We start from the raw sequence: 26,714 nt of genomic DNA on the forward strand, positions 1-26,714 counted from the left end.
CAGAGCCCATACATCGCACGCATCATTTTCTGTAAAGCCTTGAGAATATGTAAATGCATCGCCGTGCCGACACATGCCCTTCTTTTCACCGCATGCACTGTGTCGGCCCAATCGGCCATAGATACCGTGTTACATTGGGCTAAGCACACAGACAAGAGTCTTTCGAGAATGTTCATCAATTTCCGTCCATTCCATATCCAACTAATGAATAACGACACCGAGGGAACAGCAGCGACAAATATACATTAGACAGGAGTGATGGATCTTGTTCAGGAGATGGTTAGCACATTAAGCTGCCCACGAGAAAAGGAAAAAAAAGATGGACAAAGGCTATGCTGCGATAGCAAGGAGAAAGACATTATTCCTCAGGGTCCTTCTTTCACCACAATGACGCGCCTGAATGGATATTTTATTATTAATACTATGTTATAATGGATTAGTGCGTCTTCTCAGGCGCAATCGATGGGGTAGGAATGGCATCGGGGCCAGAAGGGACTTCTTACTTCTCTTCTGGAACCGCTTCTGGGTTATTTGCCTGAGCATCCTGAGCTCCCAAAGTCTTGCGGAGCTCGTTGTGTTGGAGAAATAGTGAGGCAATAAGAGCCAGCGCTGGCCACGCGATGCCTAGTTTCATGAAAGGAATGATATGAATTTAGGGTTACTTTAACTCACGTTGTTTCGGGTACCAACTGAGTAATGAAACTAAAGAACGCTGCTTACATTGGCGGAAGACAGCCTGAGTGGCCATGGCATATTTTTCAGGGTGCGAATAGACGTCGATAAAGTTGTTGGGATTAACGCCTTGCTGGTTTAGGACGTTGTTGATCATTGAACCGCCGATAGCGACATTGGTGACTCCTCCCATGCTTCTGAAGAAGGACATCATTGAGGTCACTGTAGCAATATCGGCATTCTGTACGGCGCATTGTCCAGCCAAGCTGTCAATAAAAGGAGCGAGAATTAGCATACATAGTTACCACTAACTATTTGTCGATCAAAGCACCAAGACTGTAGGTTATACTTACACGATACTCTGCATGCAACCGCCCAGACCCAAACCAACGACGAAAAGGAATCCGATCTGCACATTCAAGCCAGATTTCTCGTCCCAAAGCGACAGTAATGCAACTCCGGCGATATAGATAACTAAAGCTGCCCAGATGTAAGGTCGGTAGCGTCCTGTTTTACTAATAAGGACTCCACTGCCAATACCTGCAACAAGCATCCCTGCTACCAGCGGCAAGAGCTGGAGACCGGCCTTGGTCGCAGAGTCGTGCATCACCAACTGGAAGTAGAGAGGGCAATAGAAGATGGCACCCATGAATGCACTAATGACGGGAGCGAACGATTGTTAACCAACATAAGTATACTGTGTCTGAATACCCATGAATTCGCGCATGTACTCATCCAGAACGTACCCTCCAATGAAAAAAGAAGTCGCGTATGCTGAACAGACACTCCGATTCCTAAATAGTCTGAACGGCAAAATAGGTTCGACTGCCACCTTGGCCTCAATATAGAGGAACGCACTCAAGAACAAGGCGCCTACACAATAGGGCACGATGATCTGGACACTGCTCCATGCGTACTCGTTGCCTCCCCAGTTGGTGGAGATAAGGACGCAAATGATGCCGACAACGATGGTGAATGAACCCATGAAGTCGATTCTCTTCAGCTTTTCGCGGCGAGTGCCGTTAACAGTCGGCAGCTTCAAAATGAACACCAAGGCAATCGTGCCAACGACACCGATGGGGAGATTGAGATAAAACGCCCAGCGCCAGTCGGACTTTTCAGCAAGCACACCACCAAGGAGTGGACCGACGACAGCAGAAATTCCAAACATCGACCCAATGATTCCTTGGTATTTTCTAGAGACAGCAGAAAACAGCGAGCAGTCGTTAGGAGGCTTGTGCGTTGGACAGGACGATGGTCGGCTATAGCGCTTTGGTAAACATACCCACGCTCGCGAAGAGAGACAACGTCAGAAATGATGATCATGGTCAAGCTGATCATGCCTCCGGCGCCAAGTCCAGCAATTCCGCGTCCAATGACAAGCACAACGATAGTAGGGGCTGCTCCGCAGATCAAGGAGCCGAGCTCGAAAAAGAAGATGGCTGTGAGGATGGTGTTCTTTCTGTTAGACAAAAGAAGCTTGCATCAGGTCAGAAACATGTTATTAGTATTATAGTTCCTTCAATGAACACCCCCTAAGAGAGCTGAACGTACCTTCCAAAGATATCACTCAATTTTCCATAGAGTGGCTGCATAGCTGTGTTTGTCAAGAGATAACTCGTTCCGACCCAGGCAATATATTGAGGTGCGTTGAACACCCTTCCTAGCGTGGGAATCAGCACTGAGACAATTGTCTACGAGAAATGATATACTCCAGTTATTGAGATGCCCTTCCTAAAAGGAGTTGTTTTCATTGCGAGATCATTGCAGCAATGTATGTACCTGATCCAAGCTGGCCATAAAGAGAACCAGGCACAACCTATGGTGTTCATTTTTGTGAGGTAAGAAAATCAAATGACCAGCGAGGAGCGAGGAAGGCTACTAGGGAGAGACAGACAGGCGCAGCACTACTTGCCCTAAGAATACCAAGGCCAGCTCTTTCTTCGGCAGTACACGACTCTGGTCTGTGTAGCCCTTGGGGATGTTACTTGATACTGCATTATCCTTGGTCTGGAGAGTGTCCAGCTCGATTTTACCACTGACAGGCACCCCCACGGCCTTCTCCTCGGCTTGCAGGGTGTCTGCTCTGTCTGCTCCGGTCATAGTGCCCCTTGTTTTCGAACAAGCGTTGGGAGTGAGAATGAGATGAGTAAGAGTGAGATCAAGAATGAGAGATGAGGAGAGGGAAGTGTAGGTTTCGGGTCTGGGGGGATGTGTTATGGGTATATATGTTAAAACCTAGAAGTTTCCAACAACGCTCGCTCCTTCGTTCTTCCCAGCACGCACATACACAATCGGCTCTGTTCCTTTTCTTCTAGTTTTTCTGCCCATGAGCGCCTGTTTGTTGTCTACTGTCTTTTAAAAAAAAGAGCCATCCATCCATCCGTACACAAAACACACAAAACCCATTCTGCAAGGAAAGAATCGAAATAAATTCTCCGGACCAATCGTTCAGGCACTCAACCTGCCTGAGAACCGAACAGTTCACACCCTGTTTGGTCCGCTGCTTCTTTACGCCTCGGATGTGCTCATTATTAATGTCGCGTTGTTTCCTTTGTTGGTGTTTTCTGTTTTCTCCTGACAAAAAAAAAAACCATGTATGATTTAGGGCTATCGCATTCTCTCCCAATCGCATATTTACATCGGCGCCCATCCGCTCGATCTATCCTCTGTGGAACCATGCGGTGTCTCCTCCACGCTCCAAAAACTGCTGGGCCCATCTCTTGGAAAAGAAGATAGCTTGAGCATATTCAAGACGGCTAAAAATTCTACCGGTAGTTACGTCGACGAACAATGCGATCTCCTGTCGCTCCACTTCATTTTAGACGTTACGGATCAAGATACGCGAAAAGACGGAAACCGTGGAAACGGAACATGTCGCAGACGAGCAATACGAGTAATGTTGCTGAGAACAAGTGACTATAGCCACCCTGCACAATATACACATATAGCACAATGTGAAAGATGATCTTTTCTGCGATTTTTCTTTCACATAGTTTAATCAGTTCCCATTGAAAATAACATGACTATGCGGCGCCTTCTCTTTCAACTTCCTACTCAAGGTTTGGATAGTCCCAGCAGAAATCGATTGGATACCAGAATGGCCAAGCCTTGTTTGTAGTTTCTTCAAAGGATTTTTGTTAATAGGTATCAACTCGAGTCCCTGGTCGAGTAGTTGTGTTGGAAAGTTGCCGTAGAGGAATTCGAGACTGATATAGGTCAAGGACTCCCAAGCGTGAGAGGTCCTTGACGTTGGAGATATATTGACCATGACTGAACCTCCCAATATCAGCTCCGTGATGGAAATTGGTTCGGGAGCTGATGCAGATGCGCAGAGCTCAGGAAGGGTTGAGAGCATGGTGACGATTCTCTTGATCCACATAATGATTCGGCCGAAGAATATTCCTAGTCTTACCTTGATGCTTCAGCAGATGCTTCAGTTTTTTTTGTAGATCCTACTTTCACGACTCTCTGACGTTGAAATTCAGCTGGCACAGGGCCACAGGGCGCTCAAGAACTCAACCAAAGCATTCCAGTCAGCAAGAGTCAGCTCTTTCATGGCGCCGTAGCTCAAATAATGTGAGCTTGAAACCAAACTCTGCAGCTGTGCTGTTGAGAAAGATGGCGATGGTATCGTATTTAGGATCTTTGATGCCGGCCTTGGTATGGTATTGTCGATAATAATTGACATGCTTCAATAGCTGACGCCTCCAAGACTATCCACGCAGAAATTACGAGGCTGGACGATATTCTGAACGCTGCTGAGTTGTCGTTAAAATCGTGTATTCGATGGCTCTTAAAGTGTTTGACTTGGGTGCAAACGTCCGTCCTTGAGAGAACATGGTCGTCCTCGCCAATCTCAGTATCTCGTTCAAGCGAGAAATGTTCGCGATATCGCATCCGAGAATGAATGAAGAGAGTGAAGGACTGTGCGCAATCGCGTCCCAGTATATGCAGTATATGGTGTTCAACAGAGTCCACAAGCTATTACTAGCGTGCTGCAAAGCTGTTTCGCAATAGTGCTGAATTCTGTCGTGATAACAACTATGGTGCCGCCATTGACGATTTTCCCTTATTCACATCGATGAGATCCCTGAAGCGTAGAGCGTTCGACCTGCGATAGCGCTCGTCATCGTAGCTGCTGAGGATCCTTTTCGCTAGGCTACTCCATGAGTCCATGTGTAGTCCTCTTTTTTTCTTTTTTTTTCTGGTCCTGGACGTAGTCAATCGTCTTGCTCAAGGCCGAGGTGGCATTGTGTGCTGTCATTGCATTGCCGTTATGGATGCTGGTCCTATTGGATGGTGAGCACTCATGCATGCAACCTGAAACATTCGTTTGTTCGCACTGGCCACTGTGGTAGTTGGGCATGTTTGCGTGCAAAGTGTGAAGACCAGCTGAGCTTAAGAAAGTATATAGTAGAGGGATTGGGTCTTTGTTTCTAGAGCTCGCGATTGCGGACGGTGGTTGTAAAGGCGAGAGTGAAGGAGTTTTGCTTCGCCATCTATATAGTATCATGTATCTGGGTGCCAATGCACATGCTCGAGCCGCAACTGCTTCGCCATGAACGTGAAGCACAAGCTCAAAGGCATAGCTGGCACAAGTCAATCCAGAGTCAATAGTGCGCAGGACAGTTCAATTTTTTTTTATCTTTTTACAGAAGCAACAGCGAAAACCACAAGGTGAATATTGATGCAGACATTTGAGAATAAGCTATTAGTAATGAATATATGGTAAGCGTAAACTAAAATCTTTAAAGCAAAAAAAAAAAAAAAAAAAAAAACGCGTTTAGGAATAGAAAGCGTGGATCTGGACAAGGCCAAGGCTCTGTATGCGATAACTTGAACGCGCGTGGTCATTACTATCGTTCTTTCTGTTGACCGGTCGCCATAGGCCTAGTTTACACGCATAAACAATTAGCCATATCTTGGTCAGCAATATTGCTATACTACACCCTTACGCCACATCCTGTCACGTCCTGCCTCGCCCCACAGTTTGAGGGATGGCCCTAATGACCAGAGATCTGTGGATACGATGAGCCGACCCGATGGTACTTGGCTCGTGGACTCCTCTGTTTCTAGGATGTATATAGGTGCACGCATTTCTTCCTTGATTTCCTTTAATCCCCCTTTGCTCCCTCGGTAGTAACGCCTTCCGTCTCGGGTCAACCCAGAAATTTCTGAATACGTGGACACAAAAGTTCTTTTATGCGAGCCAGGCGATCGGGCAGTCCTCGGCTACACCAGATTATAAATGAAGTGATATACAAGGCTCTGCCCTCTAACGTATCCACTTCACTTCTTCTCCATTCGATACCTACAGGCACTCTCTTCAATATGAATGCCGCCGCAGGATACATCACCCGCGCCAGTGAGGCTTCGCCCGCCTTCAAGTCCCTCCTGAAGTCTATCACACGGAGAAATGCCTCTCGTCTTCTGGGCGTCTACATGCTCTGGATTATCTTCAAATATCGGCACACTGCGTACGGAACCAAACCGCGGTACGACATCAAAGGACCCCGGGGGTGGCCACTCATCGGGAACATGTTCCTCATGCTCCTCACGCCACGAAACCAGATCTCGGAATTGAATGAGCGCTTACATCAGGAATATGGGGCCACGTACACGTTCAGTGTGCCCAAGCTTGGACGCGTCTATCAATTCAGTGACCCGGCTGTATTGGAGCATGTCCTGAAGACCAACTTTTGGGCATATGAAAAGGGACCGATGCTTCAGGAGACGCTAAAGGACTTGCTGGGGACAGGAATCTTTGGTGCGGATGGCGACCATTGGAGGTGGCAGCGAAAGATGGCTAGTCATATTTTCAATGTCAACGCCTTCCGAAACGTGAGTTCGCATTATCGAACTTCTGTAGGTTTGAATTCAATCCAACTCAAAGACGCTCACAACAGCTTTGCTGACATTTGTAGTACACGAGCAGCGTCTTTGTGAAAGAGGCCGGCATCGTCGTGGATTACCTGTCCAGGATGGCGGACGAGGGACGGATCGTTGATATGCAAAACCTGTTTTACCTGTTCACGCTGGACTCTTTTGGCGAGTATGTCACCAAAATGAACACATGCATACATATCAAATGGGAAAGGTCTGCTACCATGTGTTAGTGATACTAACACCTAGTATGATTATGTCTCTTGTTGTCGAGTAGGGTCTCATTCGGTCAGTCTTTTGGATGTCTGAAGACGCCTGAAGAAGAAGTCGAGTTTGCTGCAGCATTCGACCGTCTCAACACCGTGGTGTTTAACCGGCTCTTTGAAGGCGTTTGGCAGCTGCGTGAATGGGTCACAGGGATGGACAAGCAGGTTGCCAAGGACAAGAAGATCATCAACGACTTTGCCATGGACATCATCAACAGTCGCCGCACCAAAGGCTATGACAAACAGCAGAAGGATCTCTTGCAGCTCTTTATGGATACAGATACCGAGGACGGCAAGCCTTTATCGGACGAAATGCTATGCTGTCTAATCTTGAACTTCATCATGTAGGACTCAACAGCTGCGCAGAGTGAGTTGAATACCGTTGTTGCGGGCCTTGTATACCAATTCCTGACCCGTTTGTTCGTTCTTGCTAGTGCTGGACGTGATACTACAGCTCAAGCACTCTCGTGGATGTTTTATCTTCTTCACCGATCCCTCTCGGACTCATCCCTCGTGCCAAAGTTGGTTAATGAAGTGGATACTGTCCTCGAAGGAGGCTTACCTACCTACGAATCATCTAAAAAGATGAAGTACTCTGAGGCGTGGTCAGTATATTACCCATGTTTCCCTTTCTGCTCACGAATGCTTCTAACTCAACAACTTAGGGATCAAGTATTGACTCCATGCCCTTGCATTCATTCTTTTAATCGATAGTCTTTACGAAGGTGAGTCAGCGAACCTGTGCGAACATAGTGTTGGATGTATTGCAATATGTAGAAGGCCATGTTTTGACCGAGCATTTTTTATTCATATTTAGCGTTACGCCTGTATCCGAGTGTTCCAAGAAACATCAAGGTTGCTGTTCAGGACGACGTCTGGCCAGGTAAACCCGCGGCGTAAAACGAATTACGCGTAGCCCTCTCAATTGGTAAATGTGCAAGTAAGCCGAATGCTAATTGCCTACTCTGTCTGTCTGCCATAGACGGTACCAAAGTATACAAAGGCGAATATGTACTCTGGTCCTCCTGGGCGATGGGTCGATCCACGGACATCTGGGGTGGCGATGCAAGAGAGTACAAACCCGAGCGCTGGATGACCGGCGAGAAACCATCACCTACAAAGTTCCCTAGTTTCCATGCTGGACCTCGCACATGGTAAGTACCTTGTAAAAAAACAAAAACAAAACAAAAAATACTGCGATATGATCATGTATACACGCATCCTTTGCATAGATGCTCATCAAGTCTCTGCTATTCAATATCAGCCTCGGACAACAGTTTGCCACTATTGAAGCTGTGACAATCATGGCTATGCTCTTCCAAAACTTCACTTTTGAGCTGGTAGATCCTCATACGGAACCGTCATATGTGCCTGGTCTGACCCTTCCAATGGAGAAAGGCCTACCTATGCGCGTGCATCGCCGCGCTGCGCCTGCACCAGCCGTATAAATGCGTTGGAAGAGGTCTGACTGTGCTCTTGAACATGACATGAAAGCTAGAGAAGGGTGAGGATACCATTTTAATCTCGTTTCGCGAACAATAAAGGTCCGATACTGCCACCTCGTACGTTCTCTGGGGTAATGAATGCCGTGTGAAAAAAAATGAAGAAAGGAAGGGTGACAAGAAAGGGCTATAGAAAGACAGGGGTTGGTCACCATGAGGACTAGAAGTGAGATTTGCATGCATAATCCAACTCGGCATCACCGAATAAATGCTGAAGTGTGGAAAGGGTGTCAGAGACCTGCGGGTCGGACTTTTGGCCCGCCTCAGATCGAGGGTTGTGTCTGATTCAAAGTGATCGATCGAGTGGCCTACAGGATAAAAAAAATGAGCACAGATGTTTGCAGGGAGGATGGTTGAAATGCTCAAGGTATTAAATGGGGTTGGTGTAATGTACCTCCGCGACCATACCGTTCCACTAAGCCTCACCTCTCGGGAAATCAACTCTGCATACCCCAGCCCTCTGAACGTGCTATAGACTATATCAGCCAAATATTTTTACGCAGTGCACTCCTTGGTGTCTCTCCGATAACAAGAAGAGCGTTGCAAAGTCATCTGCGCACTTCGCGATACGATCGTATCACAGACTACGCACAGTAGATTGAGGCCCTATTGTGTGTTCCTGGTTCCGAGCAAGGGATCTACGAAGAGAGCATTTTGGGAGAGAAACATGAACAAAATGAGCACCGAATAATAAAAAAAGAAAGACGAAGGTAGTCTATGTATGGATCAGCCATATTATTAGCATTTTAGAATTTAGCAATGGTAGTATATTTGTTGCTCATGTAAAAGTTGGTGCTACTGTTGCTACTGCACAGGTTCAAGCTCATGTACCCGGCCCATGGTACAAACCTAGCCCACACCGGACTCCGACTTTTCCTTTAGGTTGCCCCCCCGGTGCCCTGTACTCTTTATTTACGGCCCTTCCTTTCCTTCCTTCTCTTCCTTCTTTCTTCTCCAACCTCCTCCTTCGCCTTACATCTTCCTTCACTCACATTCCTACAGACACACGTATCCCGATATCAAAAATGAACTCGGCTGTGCAAATTATCACAGAGGCTGCAAAGTCCTCAAACATCCTCAATCTCATTCTCAGGAGCTTTGACCGCGCCCATGCGCCAAAGACCGCGCTCGGCCTCTATGTGCTCTACATGTTGATCAAGTATCGCGACAATTCCATCGGCACCCGTCGCACCAACTTGCCCGGACCCAAGGGTCTGCCGCTCATCGGCAACTTCTTCCTCGTGGCTTTCACACCCATGAACAGGATCTCACACCTGCATGATCGCATGCAAGAAATCTACGGCAACACCTGGACCCTCTCCATGACAGGACTCGGTCGAACCATCATGGTGAACGATCCCGCCTGCCTCGAGCACGTTCTCAAGACCAACTTCTGGGCATATGAGAAAGGACCCATCCTGCGCGAGTCCATGGAGGATCTTCTCGGTCAGGGCATCTTCGGAGCCGATGGCGAGGTAAGCCGCGTTGATTCTGCACGATTGCACCCTTGTTTTTTTGTTGTTGTTTTTTGCTCAATTGCACCGCGTTGCTGTTAACTATCCGTGTCCGGAACTGCATCGGTGTATTGAATTGTGACCTGATTATGGCAGGGATTAATCTAACCGCGTTGTTGGTTTAATAGCATTGGAAGTGGCAACGCAAGATGGCCAGCCATATCTTCAATGTCAAGGCTTTCAGAGGTAAGTCCCGTTCGAGATGAAGGAACTGAATCGCTTTGCAGATGATGAGTTTTATTGACATTGCGATGGCGCTCGGTGAAACTGAATCTAGACTACACCAGCAACGTGTTTGTGCAAGAGTCGAACATTGTTGCCAACTACTTGGACACGATTGCCGAGAAGGGCACAACAGTCGATATCCAAGACATCCTGCTTAAGTTCACTCTGGACAGCTTCGGCCAGTAAGTGCATCCGAATGATCCTTTCGATGAGACTAACTTTGGCTCATGTCCGAGTCGACCTGCGAACACTGAGAGCACTTGCAGAAACTTGACATTGCTCTCAAAGCAATGTTTGAGTCTGTTTGGTGGCATAAAAGCACCCATTTAGCGTATATACACAGCGCAATCTTGAGTGGCACATGTTCCTCGCGCTTATCTTTCTAACCTCGGTGTACTCTTATGCTATCAACCCTATAGGGTCTCCTTTGGACAGTCGTTTGGATGCCTCGATGATCCGGAAAAGGAAGTCGAATTTGCAGCGGCCTTCGATCGTCTGAACGCAACGGTCAGCTCGCGCCTCTTCCTCGGTCCCTGGAAGCTGATCGAGTGGCTGACGGGCACCGATAAGAAGGTTGCCAAGGATAATAAGATCGTCGTCGACTTTGCGCTCGACATCATCCGTAGCCGTCGCGCCAATGGCTACCACAAGCCCCAGAAGGATCTCTTGCAGCTCTTCATCGACCTCAAAGATGAGAACGGCGAGATCCTCTCGGATGACATCCTCAAGGACAGCATCCTCAACTTCATCATCGCTGGCCGTGATACGACTGCTCAGGCACTTTCCTGGATGTTCTACCTGATGCATCGCTCTTCCACTGACAAAAACATTGTCCACAAGCTCCGTCAGGAGATCAAGGACGTTCTCGGGGACGACCTGCCCACATACGAGTCTTCAAAGAAGATGAAGTATGCCGAAGCATGGTAAGTTGGAACACGTTTATCACATGAGGCTGATGGACGATCGGCTGTGCATTATAACGATATTAATATTCATTATGCATTTCTACAATGCCACCTCTTACTGGCGTCTTGTCTACTCTCTCCGGATGAATTGTTCGCCGTCGAACTAGCCTATATGAAGGTATTCTTCGCTTGTTTCAATGTGACACGGACAAAAAAAAAAGTAATAGATATAGCTGCTGACATCAAGATTGCCTGTGTGGTTCTCTTTGTAATTGTAGCATTGCGTCTGTACCCAAGTGTGCCGCGCAACCTCAAGGTGTGCGTTGAGGATGATGTCTTGCCAAGTAAGTGCGCCTCATTGAGTTGTATTGGACCGAGTGTGTTTCATGGTTGCTGACCACAGTTATGTTGCATTTTAGATGGCGTTGAGATCAAGAAGGGCGAGTTCTACCAGTGGTCCCCATGGACTATGGGGTAAGCGCATTTGACATGACTAGATAAGCCAGTCAAGAAAGCAGTGCCCAAAGTACTGACTTTTATTTTGTCTCTTCGTATTTCAACGGTACTAGCCGTGACACTGCTATCTGGGGCCCCGATGCCAAGGAATTCAAGCCTGAGCGCTGGTTCGAGGGCGAAAAGGCCTCGCCCACAAAATTCCCTGCTTTCCACGCCGGTCCTCGCACTTGTAAGTTGATGAATTGGTTTACTCCTATTCCGGCTCCTACTGGTTCAGCACTAACGTCCTATGTTCGTAATATAAATAGGCTTGGGGCAGCAATTTGCTACGATTGAGGCCATCACTATTATGTCGCTAGTGTTCAAGCGATTCGAATTTGAGTTGGTTGACCCTGACCACGAGCCAGGATATGGTGCTGGTCTCACCTTGCCTATCGCCAAAGGCCTGCCCGTTCGCGTTCGCCGCCTTGACCAGAACACTGTTAGCGTCTAGATTGTCTAAGGAAGATATGCCATGCCCCATACGTGAAATGACTCAACCAATACAACTACATATGTATAACTTCTGGACCAATCAGCCTATACCCATGCAGCAATGACAGCAGCGCAACGCGAAAAAACAACAACCTGTAATAAGAAAAACAGTTTTAATAGATCAATCAACTTGCATATACAAAATCAGTTAGAAAATATTTTAATGGCCTGTCCTCTGTGTACTGTCCATGTAAATCCAAGATTATCTCCTAGCCCTCCGAAATGCTTTGGATGTGAATGAAGGGGGCAAATATCCCGAAAGGGTCATGCCTAGATGTTCGTCGGTTCATTTTTTTTCACGCGTCCCCTTTCATCATCAAAAAAAAAAAAAAAAAACGCGAAGGAGCAGAGGGGTCAGGGGCTGGTCACCTACCTGTAGGAGTGAGGCGCAACAGAGGTTTAGTATGCAGCAACAATGTGATAGGGCAAAGGAGTAAAAGAGCATGGCAGGAGATGAAGTCCAACAGACCTCCTTGGAGGGGTACTGCCGGTGCAAGGAGAGAGTAGGGCGAAAGGGCCAAGGGGAACTGCATAACGAGACTAGTCTGACTATCAGACAGTGATGACTATAAAAACAGACTGGTGCACTCTTCAGTATTTTCACGTCATCTTCATCCTAGACAACAGATCTCTCTATCTTTACACAAGAACATCGTATCAAAAACAATATTACAAACATGAAGACCTTCACCGCCGTCGTCCTCGCTGCCATCGCTGCCGTCGCCATTGCTGCTCCTGGTAAAGGTTTCTTTCTTTTTAGATGATGCTGTCCCCCTTGAGCGAGTTGTGCTATCTAACACATCTCTTCATTACCACCAATCCATCTCTAGTTGCCCAGCAAGATCCCGCCGCTCCTGTCACCGCTGATCCCATCCCTGTCAACACCCTGTGGCAGCAGTGCACTGGTGCTGCCGAATCTGTCCGCAACAACTGCCTGGCTAGTAGCTCTGGCCTTAGCTCGACCTGCCAGACTACCTACAACAATGCCGTCGCCGCCTGCAACTCGGCTCATCCCTCAAGTCTCTCTAAGTAAACCTAGGAACCAGGGACGCGATAACGTTTTTCGAGGACCAGGACCACAAATTATATACGCTTGCAATAGTATAGAAGTAGCTCGTGGTCTCGAACCTTGCTTGGTCTACGCGAAGAACTTTGTATTAACCTAATTTACCAAGGCCAAATAAACGTCCTCTCTTCTGCCATATGAAAACGTTGCCAACAACGCCAACAAACATACACTGCACTTTCGTATCTGGAGTCCACTTCCAAACAACGGATATTTCCCGCTCTGTTACTTTATTTCTTCCCCCTCGCAATGAAAGCAAATGACACGTTCATAATATTTTATTTCTCGCGCTATCTAGAGTCGATGTAAGGAAGTTTGTATATCGAGATAAATATGGGACATATTTAAACCCGCTGTCCCCGGTCCACTAAATAGGTGTCGGATGTATCCCGTCCCCTACGCTCTCTTGCCGGCTAATAGTCCAAGTACTTTCTATCACGGACCATGAACCTGTTGACTTGCTTGGCCATGCCGCTGATTCTTCGATGGTATAATCTTCTTGATCATTCTTCTCTATGCTATGAATCCTTCCCCTTCCTCTCCGGTATCTATTTGAATTTCGTTCTGTTAAATATTAAGTAGAGAGTTTTTTTCTTTTCTTTACGAGCCGGGACTCCAAATGTAAGAAAGAACTTCTAGTCCTTCTCATTATCTACTGTCCGTTAATCCAAATGGCCTTTTGCCCCTAGCCGCTGCGCTTTTTCCTAACGATTCTTGAGACCATTCTTCATTACAGCACATCAAAGCTGCTCCTACTCCCCCATTGTCTCCCCCCTATTATCTTTTCATAATGGGGAAAGGCATGAAAAACAATCAAAGGCAGAGCGTTTTCGGGCACCGGGAATAAGTCAGCTCTGTCTTTTTACATCCGTGACTGTGTAGCAAGTCGTTCTATCGCTCCTCTTCTACGGCCACGAACACTTGGGTATGCCCCTTCTATATCCTGAAGTTAATATTGCTACTCGATGGATGTCCATCATTCTCAGTGTCTGCTATCGTGTCCTTTGCAATCTTCATTTTATTTTATTTACGGTCGCAGTATTATCACCAGAAGAATTCCTTGCCTTGAGGATACTTCGGGTCCCCTACTTTCCTTTTTATGTCTGAGCTGTGGCTAGAAGACAGCGGATGTTGCAGATGGGGATGGTGTCGGTGGTGGTGCTGATTGATACATATTTGACCAGAGTTTAATGTACTTTATTTATTGTAGGGGTTCAGTTGATGTGGTGTGTAGACCTACATCTCTTTCTCCCTCATTTTTTGCTCTATAGTATTCTAACAGCGAAGCCTCAGAGCCGTAATCCAGACGTGACGATGTCCAGGGCCTCACTCCTCTCCAGTCCTCTCTCTCTCCACTCCACAAACTGGTCGAATATCTCTATCGCCCTTTTTTTCAGTCGACCGACGATGTAAATGAGGCCGTTCGCTGTGTTCCTCATACTCCCCCCCACCAGTCCATTCGACTCTATGTTCATATTCAGAATAGTGGGAGCCGTGTTCCTGGTTACCTGGTGCGCCTTCAGGCGGGCTACCTCAGCTGTAGTCATCTGCGTGTTCCAAAAAACGCAGCATTATACATGGTTTGTCTGTAGCACGACGCTGCGTTTCTGCGACCACTCTCTCCACCATGTTCCATTCGTCTCCTTCACAGGTCCAGGTTCGAAAGGCCACTTTAACGGTTAGTGTTGCACACGGTAAAAGGCTGCGGTAGCCCAGGGGGGTCGTCGAAAGAGGATGCCGCAAAACGACGACACTCACGCTGGAGTAAGTGATGAGCGGGGAGGCCAGACTAAAGAATTCCACATCGACCTGGGGATTGAATCGTACCAGTGGAGGGATACGTGTGGTCGTGAGGACGGTATTGGATACGCTACTACTGGCGCTTTTTTTTTTCTTCTAAAAAAAAAGTAAGAGAAAAGTTAGTAGCGACTCACCGGCTTTGACAAGCTAGCACAGTAACATAAGAATACATAGTAGCCACTAGGTTTTAACGTTGATGGCGTTGAAATGGCGCCCAGATTACCAAGCACAGTATAATGTGTGCTTCTATCAGAACGCGTGCTCGTGCGCGTTTATATTGGCGTGTGATGAAAAGCGCATCCATCCTGAAATCCTGTTCCTTGGTGGTAGCCTACAGAAATCAGCTCCAGTATAATCAACTGGTTAGACATCTGGCCTTTCGCAGGAAAAAAAAAAATTATTGATGTACTGCCTCATGTAAGAGTGATGACAAGCGTGTTATCTGGACTTGAGGTGTTGCTCCGTGGAGTTTGTTGGGGGTATGGAAGTGAAAAACAGACGTCGTCTCCAAGCGCCTTTTTTCAGCCAGTTGCTGAGAATGTCATTTAACAACAGAACCGTAGATGCTGCAATATTGATTAATGATCGTCTCGCTCTTCTTGTATTATTGGATATACACTGCGGAATAGAGTAGGAGAGAGTCAAAGCAAAAAAAAAAAAAAAAAAAAAACTACAAAAACGGAGGGTTCAAAGTTACAGCAAATGGGTTGGGCGATTGGATAATATGTACAAATACAAAGTTTACAAAAGTTCTTACAGGTAGTTCCGACTAACATCTTCAACGCCTTCAACACCTCCAGCAAGGCCTCAACCACCACTTACATCAATGAGAAAAAAAAATATAAAAAACAGGAAAAAAAACACAAAGAACCAACGGTACAGAGGAGGATTAACTATCACGACTAGGTGAAGAGTTCCGGGCCTTGGGGAGCGCAAAGGCCATCTTGATCGCGTTAAGGGTCTCTAACTTGGTGTTGTCCGGTGCAGTCGCGGTCAATAATGACGAGGTGGCCTTGATCCGTGCCTTGCTTTTGCTAAAGGTGAGACCCGAGGGTGATGCCGAGGTCAAACTGGAACCAGGTCCGTTCAAAATGTCTCCAAGTTCATCGAGTCCCTTGCCGGTCAGGAGCTTGCGCTTCTTCTTAATCTTGACCACGGTTGTTGGTGACTCTCCCTCAGCGGTCATAGTAGGAGTACTCACTGCCGTTTCTGACGCAGATGGTGTTGCTGAAGCTGCTTCAGATGTCGATGATGAGTTCGCCTTGGATGTGATAGCCGCCCCTGAAAACTCTGTGGACTTACTTGCGATAGAATAGCTCTTTGCCCCGGAATCATTGGTGACAGGCGCTGTTTCCGTCTCATTCGACTTCGACTTGCTCAGTGATGCGGCCTTGGTCTTTTTTGAAACTGGCTCCGCAGCAGGGCTGGCTGCCTTCCTGCCTCTGCTGCGGCCAATGACCTCGTCCGGCTCAAACTCAGAGTCCGAGGTATCATCCGCAGCTTTTCGTGACTTTCTGCTGGGTGCTTTCTTTGAGCGAGTGTTGGTTGAGGTGGACGGTGGATGAGCACTTTCCTCTGCTTCCCCGTCCACATCCATATCATCAGTCAAAGGTACGGCCTTATCGTTGTTGGCACCTTCTTCGTTTGACTCCACTGCCTCAGGTTCCTCCTTGTCTTGGTCGTCATCATCCGCCTCATCCATTTCAAGATCCTCGTCGTCGATTTCATCGTCGCTCTTGAGTTCGTAGCTAACCTGCTTCGTTGCTGCACTCCTCTTGGCTCGAGTTCTTGGCGCAGGCGGTGCTGCTTTTGGCGGCTCTGCTTCCTGGATCTCCACCGCCTCATCCTCGTCCGAGTCGGATTCCGAAGCAACCGGTCTTTTTCTTCTGGGGGCAGCAGCACCACGACGTCGACTACGGCCAGCCTGAACATAGTTGAAAGCAATATTTGTAAGTCATTAAGGCAGGGATAGATAGATAGAATTGGCAGGAAATGTATGCAGCAATTTGAAACGTATTTATCAGTACAAACCTTCGGTTTCTTCTCTTCCTCCTCCATCTGCAACATGACCTCGACAAGTTTGGTCCGTAGCGCTTCAACCTTCTTCTGCAGTTTCTGCTTATCTGCTTCAAGTTTCTTGACACTTGAGCTGCTTGAATTACCCTCATTGGCACGATTGGTCTCCAGTATGGTCACCCGGCTTTGCAGAGTTGCGCATTGTTCCGTCAATTTATGCTTTTCCAAGACCCATTCCGGCGGCGTAGCCTTTTGCATCGTGAGAGTAGAGGCCTTGACCTTGAACGAAGCAATCTGGTCCAGGAACCCCCTCTTCTCCTTGTCCCAAGCTGACCTTTCGTGTGCAAAACTATTTCGCAGTCTGGCCTTGTCTTCTTCCCAGTCGAGCACCTGCTTGCCTCCGTTCTTGCTCACCAGAGAGAGTTTTTCCTATACCACGAAGCGCGCAATGTCGCACAACGAGTCAATTTATGCGCAAATTTCGAAGCATCTTACTGATATCCCGAGCAATATAGACAAGACAGTACCTTGAAGGAGTTAATCTCAGCGACGAATTCCTGCTTCTCGCTGTTCCACTTTTGTCTCTCGTCAACCTGCGAGCTCTTCGCAGTGCTGGAGGCATTGACTGCAGTAGCCAACTCGGCCCTCAGCTTGGCATTCGCCTCCTCGGAGCTGAACAGGTTTTGAACAGTTTCCTCTTGAGTGGCCTTCATATTTTTGATTCTAAGCCAGGCATCCTTCAGCTGTACAGAGAGCTGCCTGGCCTCATCCTAAAAAGATTGAGCATGCAGTAAAGAGATAATTAGGTTTGAACCTGCAGCAGCAAGATGCGGATGCGTGGGAGTACTTGGATTTGCTAAAGACATCATGAGATACGTACATTGTCCTCGCCGTCTACTATTTGGGACCTGAGCTCATCTATTTCTTGTTCCAGGATATCGCGCTCATCAACGATCGTTGCTATCAGTGAGAAATGATTCGTATAAGTAACTGATTGGAGCTATTGTGCCGCATCCTTGAACAAAATGGGCGAGCCAAAAGTCTTACAGAGTTCAATCTCCAACTTCCGGGCCTTTTCTTTGAGACTCAGGACTTCTGTGGACATCATGCTGGCCTTCAGGCGGGCATCGGCCTCAAGATACTTCGCACGTTCCTCAAGCTGGGTAATCTTTTCCTTCAACCGCTCAACGGTTTCTGACTTCTCTTCGAGCTCGTCCTTCAGGTCCTGGACGGTCTTTGGTTCCTCATCATGAGTACCAGCCATGTCCGGGGTATTGGCTCTGTTAGTTGTCGAACTCCTTGTTGCCTTTATCGAGGGTGTGATGGAGTTCCGCTGAGCTTTCCGCGGGGACCGCCCTGAAGCAGCGACAGAGTTCATTTCAATCACTGCTTGCCTTGAGCGGATGGTATTTGATGTTGGAGGGGTTGAGAAAAAGGACGGCAGGCACTTGTTTTGTGAGGTTGATCAATGATGCTGCTGCTGCTGCTGCTGCTGCTGCTGATGATGATGAAGCGGGAGGACTGGTGTTCGTTGTTGCACATCCCCTTCGCGTGTGCCCCCCAACAGTCAAGGGGGAACGCGCGCTGTAGCGAAATGGGACATGGCCGCACGTGACAAGACGGGAAGTTTCCGTCCCTGAAAAAAGCCAACATATCCAACCAGAAAAACGAGAGTTCCTCTTGGAAGGTCATGATGCTCTCGATGGTTGTTATCAAGAGGGATCAAGACACTAGTGACATGGAGCTCAGCTGTAACGGCGTGCATGTGCACAGTATTGCCGTGGCGCCTGTTCAGACAGGTATGGGAGGATGTATCACGGCGCCCAGGCACCCACTCGCGCCCATCTTATCCGTATCAGATATGAAATCTGCTTGATGAATCTAAAAGTCCACCAATCACTTCGTGCCACCGCTGTGGATCCCAGGACGATACTTTGTGGGCATTGAAAGACGTATCACAGGCCAACACATCAAACCGTACACACACACACACATCAAAATCGTCCAACGGTTTCTCCACAATCCGATCCTATATTAAGGTTCTCTTGTCCCGTCTGACTTTTCTTCTTCTTCTTTCTTGTTCTCATCATCACCACTCCACTCCTCATCCCTTCATCTCCTCATTCCTCACCATCGTCTTTTTCAACCCTACCTCTACCTCCTGTACTTTTTTCTTTTTGCTATTTCACTTGTCATTTTTATCTGTAAACCACCTCCTTTGTTTCTAAATAATAACTCACACCCCGTCCAGCCATGAAAAAGTCCTTCCTCCTGCTCAGCATCCTCGCCGCCATCTCGGTCGTCGCAGCCGAGGCTCCCGGTGCCCAAGCCGCCTTTAACCAGCCCGGCGAGAAGGTCGCCATCCCCGATAGCTTTGCCTTCGATGGCAATGCCTCAGAACAGCCTGTGATCCAGGGCGAGAAGTACCAGTTCCAGGTACAGTGTTACTTTTCTCTTTCTGGCCAATTGACAGCAAAATGAGGTGCGTTCAATTGACGCGTCCTAACACCACTCCTTCGTCCCTCTCTTTTTCGTGCAGACGGAGGTATCACGTCTGATGAACATTGTCATCAACTCGCTCTACAAGACCCCCGAGATCTTCTTGCGCGAGTTGATTTCAAACGGATCGGATGCCCTGGACAAGATCCGCTTCCAGTCCTTGACGGATTCATCCGCACTCGAGACAAACCCCAACCTGAATGTCACCATCGCCATCAACAAGGATCAGCGCGTCGTCACTATCACAGATACTGGTATTGGTATGACTAAGGAGGATCTCCAGAAGAACTTGGGAACTATCGCGAAGGTAAGATTTCTGACGATACATGCGATCAAAATGGTCACTGTGTGGGAAAATCAGTCATTCATTTTTATATGTGAACTGGTCACTGTCAATCTAGTCCGGCACATCCGAATTCTTGGAGACCATGTCTGGGGACAAGGCCGATATGGACCTGATTGGAAAGTTCGGTGTCGGTTTCTACTCTGTCTTCTTGGTCGCTGACAAGGTCCGCGTCACCAGCAAGAACAACAATGACGACCAATACATCTGGGAGTCGACCGCCGTCAACGACTTCACGATCGCCAAAGACCCTGCCGGCAATACCCTCGGCCGTGGTACTCAGATCGCCATCCACCTCAAGGAGGATCAAGATCAGTACCTTAAGGACGACCGCATCCAAGAGCTCGTCTCAAAGTACTCTGAATTCATCAACTTCCCCATCTATCTCCGCCGCACCAAGACCAAGACTGTCGAGCCTGCACCCGTCGCCGACAAGAAGACTGACGACTCTGAGGACGATGAGGTCGTGGTCGAAGAGGCTAAGGAGGAGACCAAGGAGAAGCCCGCACCTGTCACTATCTCGTACGAGGAAGACGATCTCATGAACTCGAACAAGCCCATCTGGATCCGCGACCCTAAGACCGTCACCGAGGCCGAGTACCAGGCCTTCTACCCCGTCTTGACACGTGAGCCTGATGCCAAGGCCATGGCATACTCCCATTTCAAGGCTGAGGGCGATGTCGACTTCAGGGCTATCATCTATATTCCTAACAAGGCGCCTAAGGATCTCTTCCAGCGTGTCGACCAGGTCCAGTCGAACGTCAAACTCTATGTCAAGCGCGTCTTTATCACAGATGAGAGCCAGGATTTCTTGCCCCGCTGGCTCTCGTTCCTGAAGGTCGTCGTCGATGCTGAGGATGCACCCCTGAATGTGTCGCGTGAGACCGTCCAATCGAACAAGAGTATCAAGTCGATCAGCAAGCACTTGCTCAAGAAGATGTTTGATCTGCTCAAGCAGCTGTCCCAGGACGAGGAAAAGTACGCTGCCTTCATCAAGGAGTTCGGCACCAGCCTCAAATTGGGCGCTTTGGAGGACAAGTCGAATGTGAAGAAGATCTCGCGTCTCTTGCGCTACAAGTCCTCGGATTCGGACAAGTACACGTCGCTCGAGAATTATGTCGCGCGCATGAAGAAGGGTCAGAGAGATATCTTTTACTTTACGGGATCGAACGTTGACGAGATCAAGCAGTCGCCTTTTGTGGAGTCCCTCCTGGCGCGTGGATTCGAGGTCCTGTACATGGATGATCCCATCGACGAGATCGTCCTCTCTCACCTCAGCAACTTTGAGGGCAAGGCCTTCCAGAACGTCGCCAAGTCCGACCTGAAGTTGGGCGATGAGGACGAGTTGGCGACCGAGAAGGAGCTTGAGGAGAAGTTCTTGCCCCTGTTGGATTGGATGCACGCCTCCCTTATTAACGACGTTGAGAAGGTCCGTGTCTCCAAGCGTCTAACCACCTCACCCGCGGCCTTGGTCGCCAACGACTATGGTTGGACTGCCAATATGGAGCGTCTGATGGAAGGTCAAGCGAAGCAGAACAAAGACCAGACGATGCACCAGTTCATCAAGAACCAGAAGAAGATCCTTGAGATCAACCCTGGCCACCCCCTGATTCTCGGTATGCTCGAGCGTGCCAGCAAGGATCCCAAGGCCTTTGAGGACGATAAGCACTTCCAGGAGATGACCAAGGTCCTGTACGATATCACACTCGTCCGCAGTGGTTACAGCTTGAAGGAGGGCGTCAAGTCCTTTGCCGCGCGTGTTGAAAACATGTTGCGTCAGAACTTGGATGTCGATACCTCCGCTGAGGCCACTTTCGAGGCTCCCTTGGCCGAACCCCGCGATCAGGAGGAAGTCCAGGCCGAGATTGAGAAGCGTGAGGACATCTTGGAGGCCGACGAGATCAAGCCTGGTCATATGACGGCAGAGGAGCTGAACAAGATGTTGAAGGAATTCACAGATAGCACGAATCCGGCCTCGGCTGGCAGCGGTGAGGCAAAGAGGGTCGCTGTCAATGTCGAGGATATTGTCGCCAAGGCCGAGGAAGAGCTGGACTCTGAAGACGCCGGCGAGACCAAGGGAACCAAGGAGACTACCCATGACGAACTGTAAAAGGACCGCCTTGAGCCACCCAATTCACACCGGAAAAGATAATATTAAAAACTATAATAATAAAAAATTACAGTATCAATGCAGAAACTGGCTTTCTTGTTCCTCAAGTCTAAGAAGGCTCAGTCTAGGGCAGGTTGTCATGTCCGAGGGAGGAGCCTTGTATTTTAAAGAGATATATTTATTGTTATTGTACATGTGCTGCTCTATATTGATCCACTTAAGCAGCTGTGGTGGCATCGAGTGCCTCTTTCTCAACAGGCTTTTCACCCAAGTCGGCAGTGCTGTTGGCCTTCGAGCCCGTAATTGAGCTACTTCCACCTTTGATCTCCTCATAGTAATCCGAGTCCGAGAACGACTCCGATCCAGAATCATCATCCTCATCCTCATCCTCATCATCGCTGCTCTCGACGGACTCGCCTGCTGCCAGCTTGTCCTCCTTGGCCTTCTTCTCCTTGGCCTCCTTCTTGGCCTTCTTCTTGGCGCGGCGCTCACGGCGCTTCTCCTTCTTGTCCGACAAGAGCGCGCGCTCCTTCTTCAGTTCCTCCAAGAAGGCAGGAATCATGTCCAAAATTGTCTCGGGGTGCTCACGATGAATCATGAAGAATCCCTGCAATTGAGCGGTGGTGACAGAATCCTGGTAGGTGATCCTTTCGCAGATTTTGTCCGCAAGGTCATTGATCATGGCGTCAAAAGCATCCTTGCGTGCCTGCTCCTTGGGATCGTTTTCTACTGCTGTCGCTCCTGTCAATGAAGCGTCCTTGAATGCCTTGAAGGGGAGCTTGGGTACAGGCTCGTTGTTGGCCTGGCCAGTCGAAGAACGGCTCAAGAAGAACTTGAGGAACATACCGCGAATCTGGTGCTTGTCTGCATAATCAAAAAGCATCTTGCGGTCGCAGCGCCCTGGACGAATCAATGCAGGGGCCAGCTTTCGGATATGGTTAGTGGTCATAAAAACGACGCTACCCTCCTGTGCAGTGATTCCATCGAGAGCGTTCAAGATTCCAGAGAGAGTAACATTGTTGGATCCCGCCTGGGCTTGTCCTGCCTTGCGCTTGATCAGAGCTGCATCCACATCCTCCATGAGTAAGATGCTGTTGCGAGGGGCGTTGTTCAAGAGCTGATCCAGCTGCTGGTCATTCAGACCAGAGATACCCAAGTTGACAATGCAAACAGACATGCGCAAATGTCCAGCCAAAGCGACAATAAATGAAGTCTTTCCAGTTCCAGGAGGTCCGTGAAGAAGATAACCGCGACGGTATGGAACTCCACGGTCATGGTACCACTGAGCAGAGCTGCGGAAGGTGGTGATATCTATCCGGTACAAGGCATCAGAAGTTAGTTTCTAAAAGGGAATTTGCTGCCAAGTTGCATACATGTTGCGCAATCCGTGTCCCTACCATTTAAAAGCTCCTCCTTGAGACCCTCAGCAAGAATGACAGAGTGGAAAGCACGAGGGGCGCGAGTAGATGAGCCGGACCAGTAACTATCGTAGGGCTGAGAGGTGTAGATGGTGGTCTTGCCCTCCTTCTTCTTGTAGGACTCATCCATAGCATCCTGGAGAGACGGTGAAAAAAAAAAAAAAAAAAAAAAAAGCAAGATCAATACCCTGTTTTCTAGGTTTCTCTTCCACAGCCAATTAATGTCATTGGATAGAAATATCACCGTACCTGAAGAATCATCTTAAGCATCTTCATATCCCAGCCAAAAGTCGAAATGGTGAGACATTGCTTCTTTTGAATCGACGCCAAGATCTGAGACTGTTCCGCGTTGGCGCCAGCGGCGTTTTCAGGACGCTCTCGCGACACGTTGACTTTGTGGCCCTTGTGGTAAAGAACGTGTGAACCCATGCCAGGCAAGAACAGAAGCCGAGGGCGCTCGTTCTGGCGAGTGTCGTTGCTGCGGTAATAGCCTTGATCTTCCTGGTCATCGTCCCAGACAGCCTTGACCGTCAAATGACGGACAGACTTGGTAAGAGGGCGCTCGGCGACCCATTCTAAAGAAGACGTCATCATTCAGCCCAAGAGGGAGTCCAAGTCAGTACGCGCATGGTTCCCCTCGGGCCATCCCTCTCTCTTTTGTTTTTGTGAACAATTCTTACCAGACAACCATTTGTAGCAGTCATCGCCCTCCTGAACTTCGACGGAAACATAGAACCAGGACTGAACCTGGTAGTAATACTGAACAATCAGGTCCTTGAAGAAAGTATAGAAACTGCCGACAATCATCAGGAGGAAACCAGCAGAGAGGACATCATTTCCCATAACTATAGAACCATCAAATCATAGAGAGCAGACATGCTTAGTTCAAATCATGGCTTTTTGTTCTCTTGATTGAATGCTCGGTATGCAGTCGAGGGCGATGCAGTCGAGGGCGATGCAGTGAATGATGATGGAGGCGGACGTACCTCCTTTGACGACACGCATCGCAGCAGGCGAGAGCGAGGACTCGAAGTTCGATCCAGACTGGATGACATTATCGAGGACAGCGGCGGATGTGTTGAGGAGCGCACCGGTCTTGATCGCAAGCCAATCCATGGTTGGATGTTGTGTCTCTTGAAAGTCGAGCAGGAGAGAAGATGTAGAGTAACAAAAAAACAAGAGTGGGAAGGAAGAGTAGGACTGTGAGGAAGAGGAAGAGGAAGACAGGATAGAGGGAGAGAAAAGGGAGGAACGAAGAACTCTTTGGCCTTATTTATACAGAATCCCAGGGCTCTTTTTGACGCCACGCTTGGTTGGATCATGCCCAAAGAGCGCAGTTTGTCAATTGTGGTATTGGCGAGGTCATTGCCCTGAATAGGGACAGTGGCAACGGCAACAGCAGTGATGTAGACAAGGTGGGCCGCAGTTGCATGCATGCATGCATATCTTGCCAGACTCCGTCTGCAAATGACACGATTAGGCAAACTGCAGCCTTGGAGGGAGGTTATTTTTTCTTTTCTTTTGGACCCTTTTGCCCTCTGCGCCACCACCTCACTGGAGTGCGGCTGTCTGCATTTCAATTCGGCTGAGCCCACCCAAAAGGGCAACGCCCAGCCAGCGGAGGGAAGAGGCTCTCTCAGTTGACGTCTCCAGGGGGCACAGGAAAAGGACTGGACCCACTGGACTATTGCTACTGCTGCTGCTGCTGCTTCCAGAGGCGCCAGTCGCCAATGTCATCGGATCCACGGTCTCTACTTTTCCCGCATTGAGTTCATCCCGCAAATAGCTCGACCCATAGGAGGGTGCGCTGTGGATGTAGTCAAGCAGTAAGCAGCCAGTTGCCAGCTTGCACTGACAGCGGCCCTTGACGACCACATCCACATCGATGGATGCGCTGGTTAGCACGAGGAAGAGCTGGAACGTCGAGTCGAGTCGATAATAATGCGGGAGTCAGAGACGGCATACACGGCATGTTTTGAAGGGCATCCAATGGATGGTGACTTGGAGAAGGAATGGGTATGATGCCCTGTATACTTTTTTCCCGTGCACAAGTGGAGTCGGCCTGGACACGGATCATATGCAATTTGCCGCGGGACTAGGCCACTGTAGACTTAGACTAAGGAGGGACAAGAGAAAGAAAAAAAAAACCGACAACAACAAACAAACAGATGTAGAAAGTGTAGAGAGTCAGCGTCGTGCTCGCTCTACTCGGCATCATCCTTCTCATCCCCAATCCACTCCCTCATCCCCATCGCCCGCCTCATCCCCAGCCTTTATTCCTCTCCCAGGGCTAAAGCACGACCAAACCATTAACGGCCCTCCTCCTTTTCAAGGACATAAACTAGAACTTACGTCGCCTTACAGCCAATAGGGCGTGCTCAACCCACTCAAGCGCTCTCTCTAAGCGCTCTCTCAGGGTTCAGGAGCTCCGAGTCAATACCGCCGCAATGGCTACCCAACAACTGCCACGCCCTACCATATCGAACCCCGCCACGCGTCAGCAGGGTCCCAGGACATCAAGTCTCCTTCCCCCAACCTCGATGCTTCGACCACCGCGCGTTATGGTCCAAGACGAGAACAGGATCGCCCAATACCAAGTACAGCCCCAGCAAAACAAGTACTCAACACAAAGAACGTCATCCGGACCGGTGCCAGCAGCATATGCCTCTGGAATCAAAGCAAATATCACAGCGACCGTTAAGAAAGCTGACAGCATCAGAAAACCCGTTCTCGAGAAAAATACCAATATCAACGTATGTAACCAGCAATTAACTCTACCGTATTCGTTGTTAGCCAACGACCCTTGCGCCGGACTAACCGTGAATACAATGATATAACAATGTGGTTTCGCTAGAATACTATCCCGCCTGCCGATGGCTCTACAACCCAATGTGTTGCCCGCACCACCTACAGTGCCCAGCAATTGCACCAGCCATCGGCAAACCAGGGAGCCGTACCCAGGAAGATGAAACCAGCTATTGCTCCTCCGGTCCCAACTCAGACACCGGCTGAATCAATCGCACGGACGCGGGCCCAGTCCATGTTACCAGCTCCGACCACCTCCAAAGCCATCCCTGCTTTGGTCAGAAACTCGTCCGCATCCGCTGCCATTTCAAAAAGACAGGCCAATGTCTTGGGTTCCTCCTTTTCTGCCAGCACGACTCGCTTTGCCTCCACTAAAATCGACTCCGGTAACATTCGAAAGCCATCTACGGCAACCACAACATCCACCAGACATGGCCATAGGACCTCGGCACTGGCGACATCAACCATTGCGCTCTCTGAGGCCCAGGCCATGGTGAACGAACATGCCCATGGCGCTGGATATGTTTCAGTCAACCGAAACGACACAGCCAAAGTTCCAGCTGCGCCCAAGGTCTCTGCTACTCGAGCTCAGGTACCGACTACAGCGCGTTCTGGTGCACAGACCATTCAGCAGCTAACTACCAGAAAACCATTCAAGGATATCTCTGCTGTTCAAGGGAATGGAGCCAAATCTCAC

General features: G+C 48.7%; 9 protein-coding genes across 9 annotated transcripts; 4 read left to right on the plus strand and 5 right to left on the minus strand.

Annotated features, from left to right (window-relative positions):
• Nucleotides 1–396: 396 nt before the first annotated feature.
• BC939DRAFT_467303 (major facilitator superfamily domain-containing protein) lies at nt 397–2,861 on the minus strand. Its single transcript, XM_051557767.1, has 8 exons — nt 2,588–2,861; nt 2,455–2,491; nt 2,227–2,366; nt 1,958–2,134; nt 1,419–1,868; nt 1,026–1,328; nt 721–938; nt 397–624 (listed from the first exon to the last, which is right to left on the minus strand). Exons 1-8 carry the CDS (start codon nt 2,773–2,775, stop codon nt 500–502), a joined length of 1,638 nt encoding a protein of 545 aa, XP_051407020.1. The 5' UTR covers nt 2,776–2,861; the 3' UTR covers nt 397–499.
• A 583-nt stretch (nt 2,862–3,444) lies between these two features.
• Nucleotides 3,445–4,202, minus strand: BC939DRAFT_20867 (uncharacterized protein). Its single transcript, XM_051550679.1, has one exon. It carries the CDS (start codon nt 4,052–4,054, stop codon nt 3,674–3,676), a length of 381 nt encoding a protein of 126 aa, XP_051407021.1. The 5' UTR covers nt 4,055–4,202; the 3' UTR covers nt 3,445–3,673.
• A 1,255-nt stretch (nt 4,203–5,457) lies between these two features.
• Nucleotides 5,458–8,413, plus strand: BC939DRAFT_467310 (cytochrome P450). The gene is made up of 10 exons (XM_051557768.1): nt 5,458–5,720; nt 5,993–6,516; nt 6,600–6,727; nt 6,836–7,168; nt 7,259–7,429; nt 7,539–7,549; nt 7,642–7,707; nt 7,807–7,978; nt 8,089–8,318; nt 8,391–8,413. The coding sequence occupies exons 1-9, from the start codon at nt 5,705–5,707 to the stop codon at nt 8,270–8,272; spliced, it is 1,605 nt and encodes a 534-aa protein (XP_051407022.1). The 5' UTR covers nt 5,458–5,704; the 3' UTR covers nt 8,273–8,318; nt 8,391–8,413.
• Nucleotides 8,414–9,156: 743 nt separating this feature from the next.
• BC939DRAFT_467321 (cytochrome P450) lies at nt 9,157–12,174 on the plus strand. The gene is made up of 9 exons (XM_051557769.1): nt 9,157–9,801; nt 9,969–10,026; nt 10,118–10,247; nt 10,485–10,988; nt 11,138–11,148; nt 11,249–11,314; nt 11,390–11,444; nt 11,540–11,655; nt 11,735–12,174. Exons 1-9 carry the CDS (start codon nt 9,352–9,354, stop codon nt 11,917–11,919), a joined length of 1,575 nt encoding a protein of 524 aa, XP_051407023.1. The 5' UTR covers nt 9,157–9,351; the 3' UTR covers nt 11,920–12,174.
• A 463-nt stretch (nt 12,175–12,637) lies between these two features.
• On the plus strand, nt 12,638–12,993 carry BC939DRAFT_507813 (uncharacterized protein; the record flags this gene model as incomplete). Its single annotated transcript, XM_051560925.1, has 2 exons — nt 12,638–12,698; nt 12,791–12,993. The coding sequence occupies 2 exons, from the start codon at nt 12,638–12,640 to the stop codon at nt 12,991–12,993; spliced, it is 264 nt and encodes an 87-aa protein (XP_051407024.1).
• A 3,316-nt stretch (nt 12,994–16,309) lies between these two features.
• On the minus strand, nt 16,310–18,473 carry BC939DRAFT_20946 (uncharacterized protein). Its single transcript, XM_051550687.1, has 4 exons — nt 17,890–18,473; nt 17,723–17,802; nt 17,370–17,612; nt 16,310–17,271 (listed from the first exon to the last, which is right to left on the minus strand). Exons 1-4 carry the CDS (start codon nt 18,218–18,220, stop codon nt 16,432–16,434), a joined length of 1,494 nt encoding a protein of 497 aa, XP_051407025.1. The 5' UTR covers nt 18,221–18,473; the 3' UTR covers nt 16,310–16,431.
• A 458-nt stretch (nt 18,474–18,931) lies between these two features.
• Nucleotides 18,932–21,877, plus strand: BC939DRAFT_416606 (Hsp90 protein-domain-containing protein). Its single transcript, XM_051553013.1, has 3 exons — nt 18,932–19,278; nt 19,382–19,648; nt 19,743–21,877. The coding sequence occupies exons 1-3, from the start codon at nt 19,096–19,098 to the stop codon at nt 21,792–21,794; spliced, it is 2,502 nt and encodes an 833-aa protein (XP_051407026.1). The 5' UTR covers nt 18,932–19,095; the 3' UTR covers nt 21,795–21,877.
• A 78-nt stretch (nt 21,878–21,955) lies between these two features.
• Nucleotides 21,956–24,452, minus strand: BC939DRAFT_416608 (P-loop containing nucleoside triphosphate hydrolase protein). The gene is made up of 5 exons (XM_051553014.1): nt 24,199–24,452; nt 23,893–24,057; nt 23,462–23,787; nt 23,192–23,348; nt 21,956–23,105 (listed from the first exon to the last, which is right to left on the minus strand). Exons 1-5 carry the CDS (start codon nt 24,326–24,328, stop codon nt 22,012–22,014), a joined length of 1,872 nt encoding a protein of 623 aa, XP_051407027.1. The 5' UTR covers nt 24,329–24,452; the 3' UTR covers nt 21,956–22,011.
• Nucleotides 24,453–25,646: 1,194 nt separating this feature from the next.
• BC939DRAFT_20971 (uncharacterized protein) lies at nt 25,647–26,053 on the minus strand. The gene has a single exon (XM_051550690.1). The coding sequence runs from the start codon at nt 25,926–25,928 to the stop codon at nt 25,710–25,712; it is 219 nt and encodes a 72-aa protein (XP_051407028.1). The 5' UTR covers nt 25,929–26,053; the 3' UTR covers nt 25,647–25,709.
• Between the last annotated feature and the right edge of the window lie 661 nt (nt 26,054–26,714).

The sequence above is a fragment of the Gamsiella multidivaricata genome, assembly GCF_025024155.1.
Source record: "Gamsiella multidivaricata strain RSA 2152 chromosome Unknown BC939scaffold_107, whole genome shotgun sequence".
In the NCBI taxonomy this organism is placed as follows: domain Eukaryota; kingdom Fungi; phylum Mortierellomycota; class Mortierellomycetes; order Mortierellales; family Mortierellaceae; genus Gamsiella; species Gamsiella multidivaricata.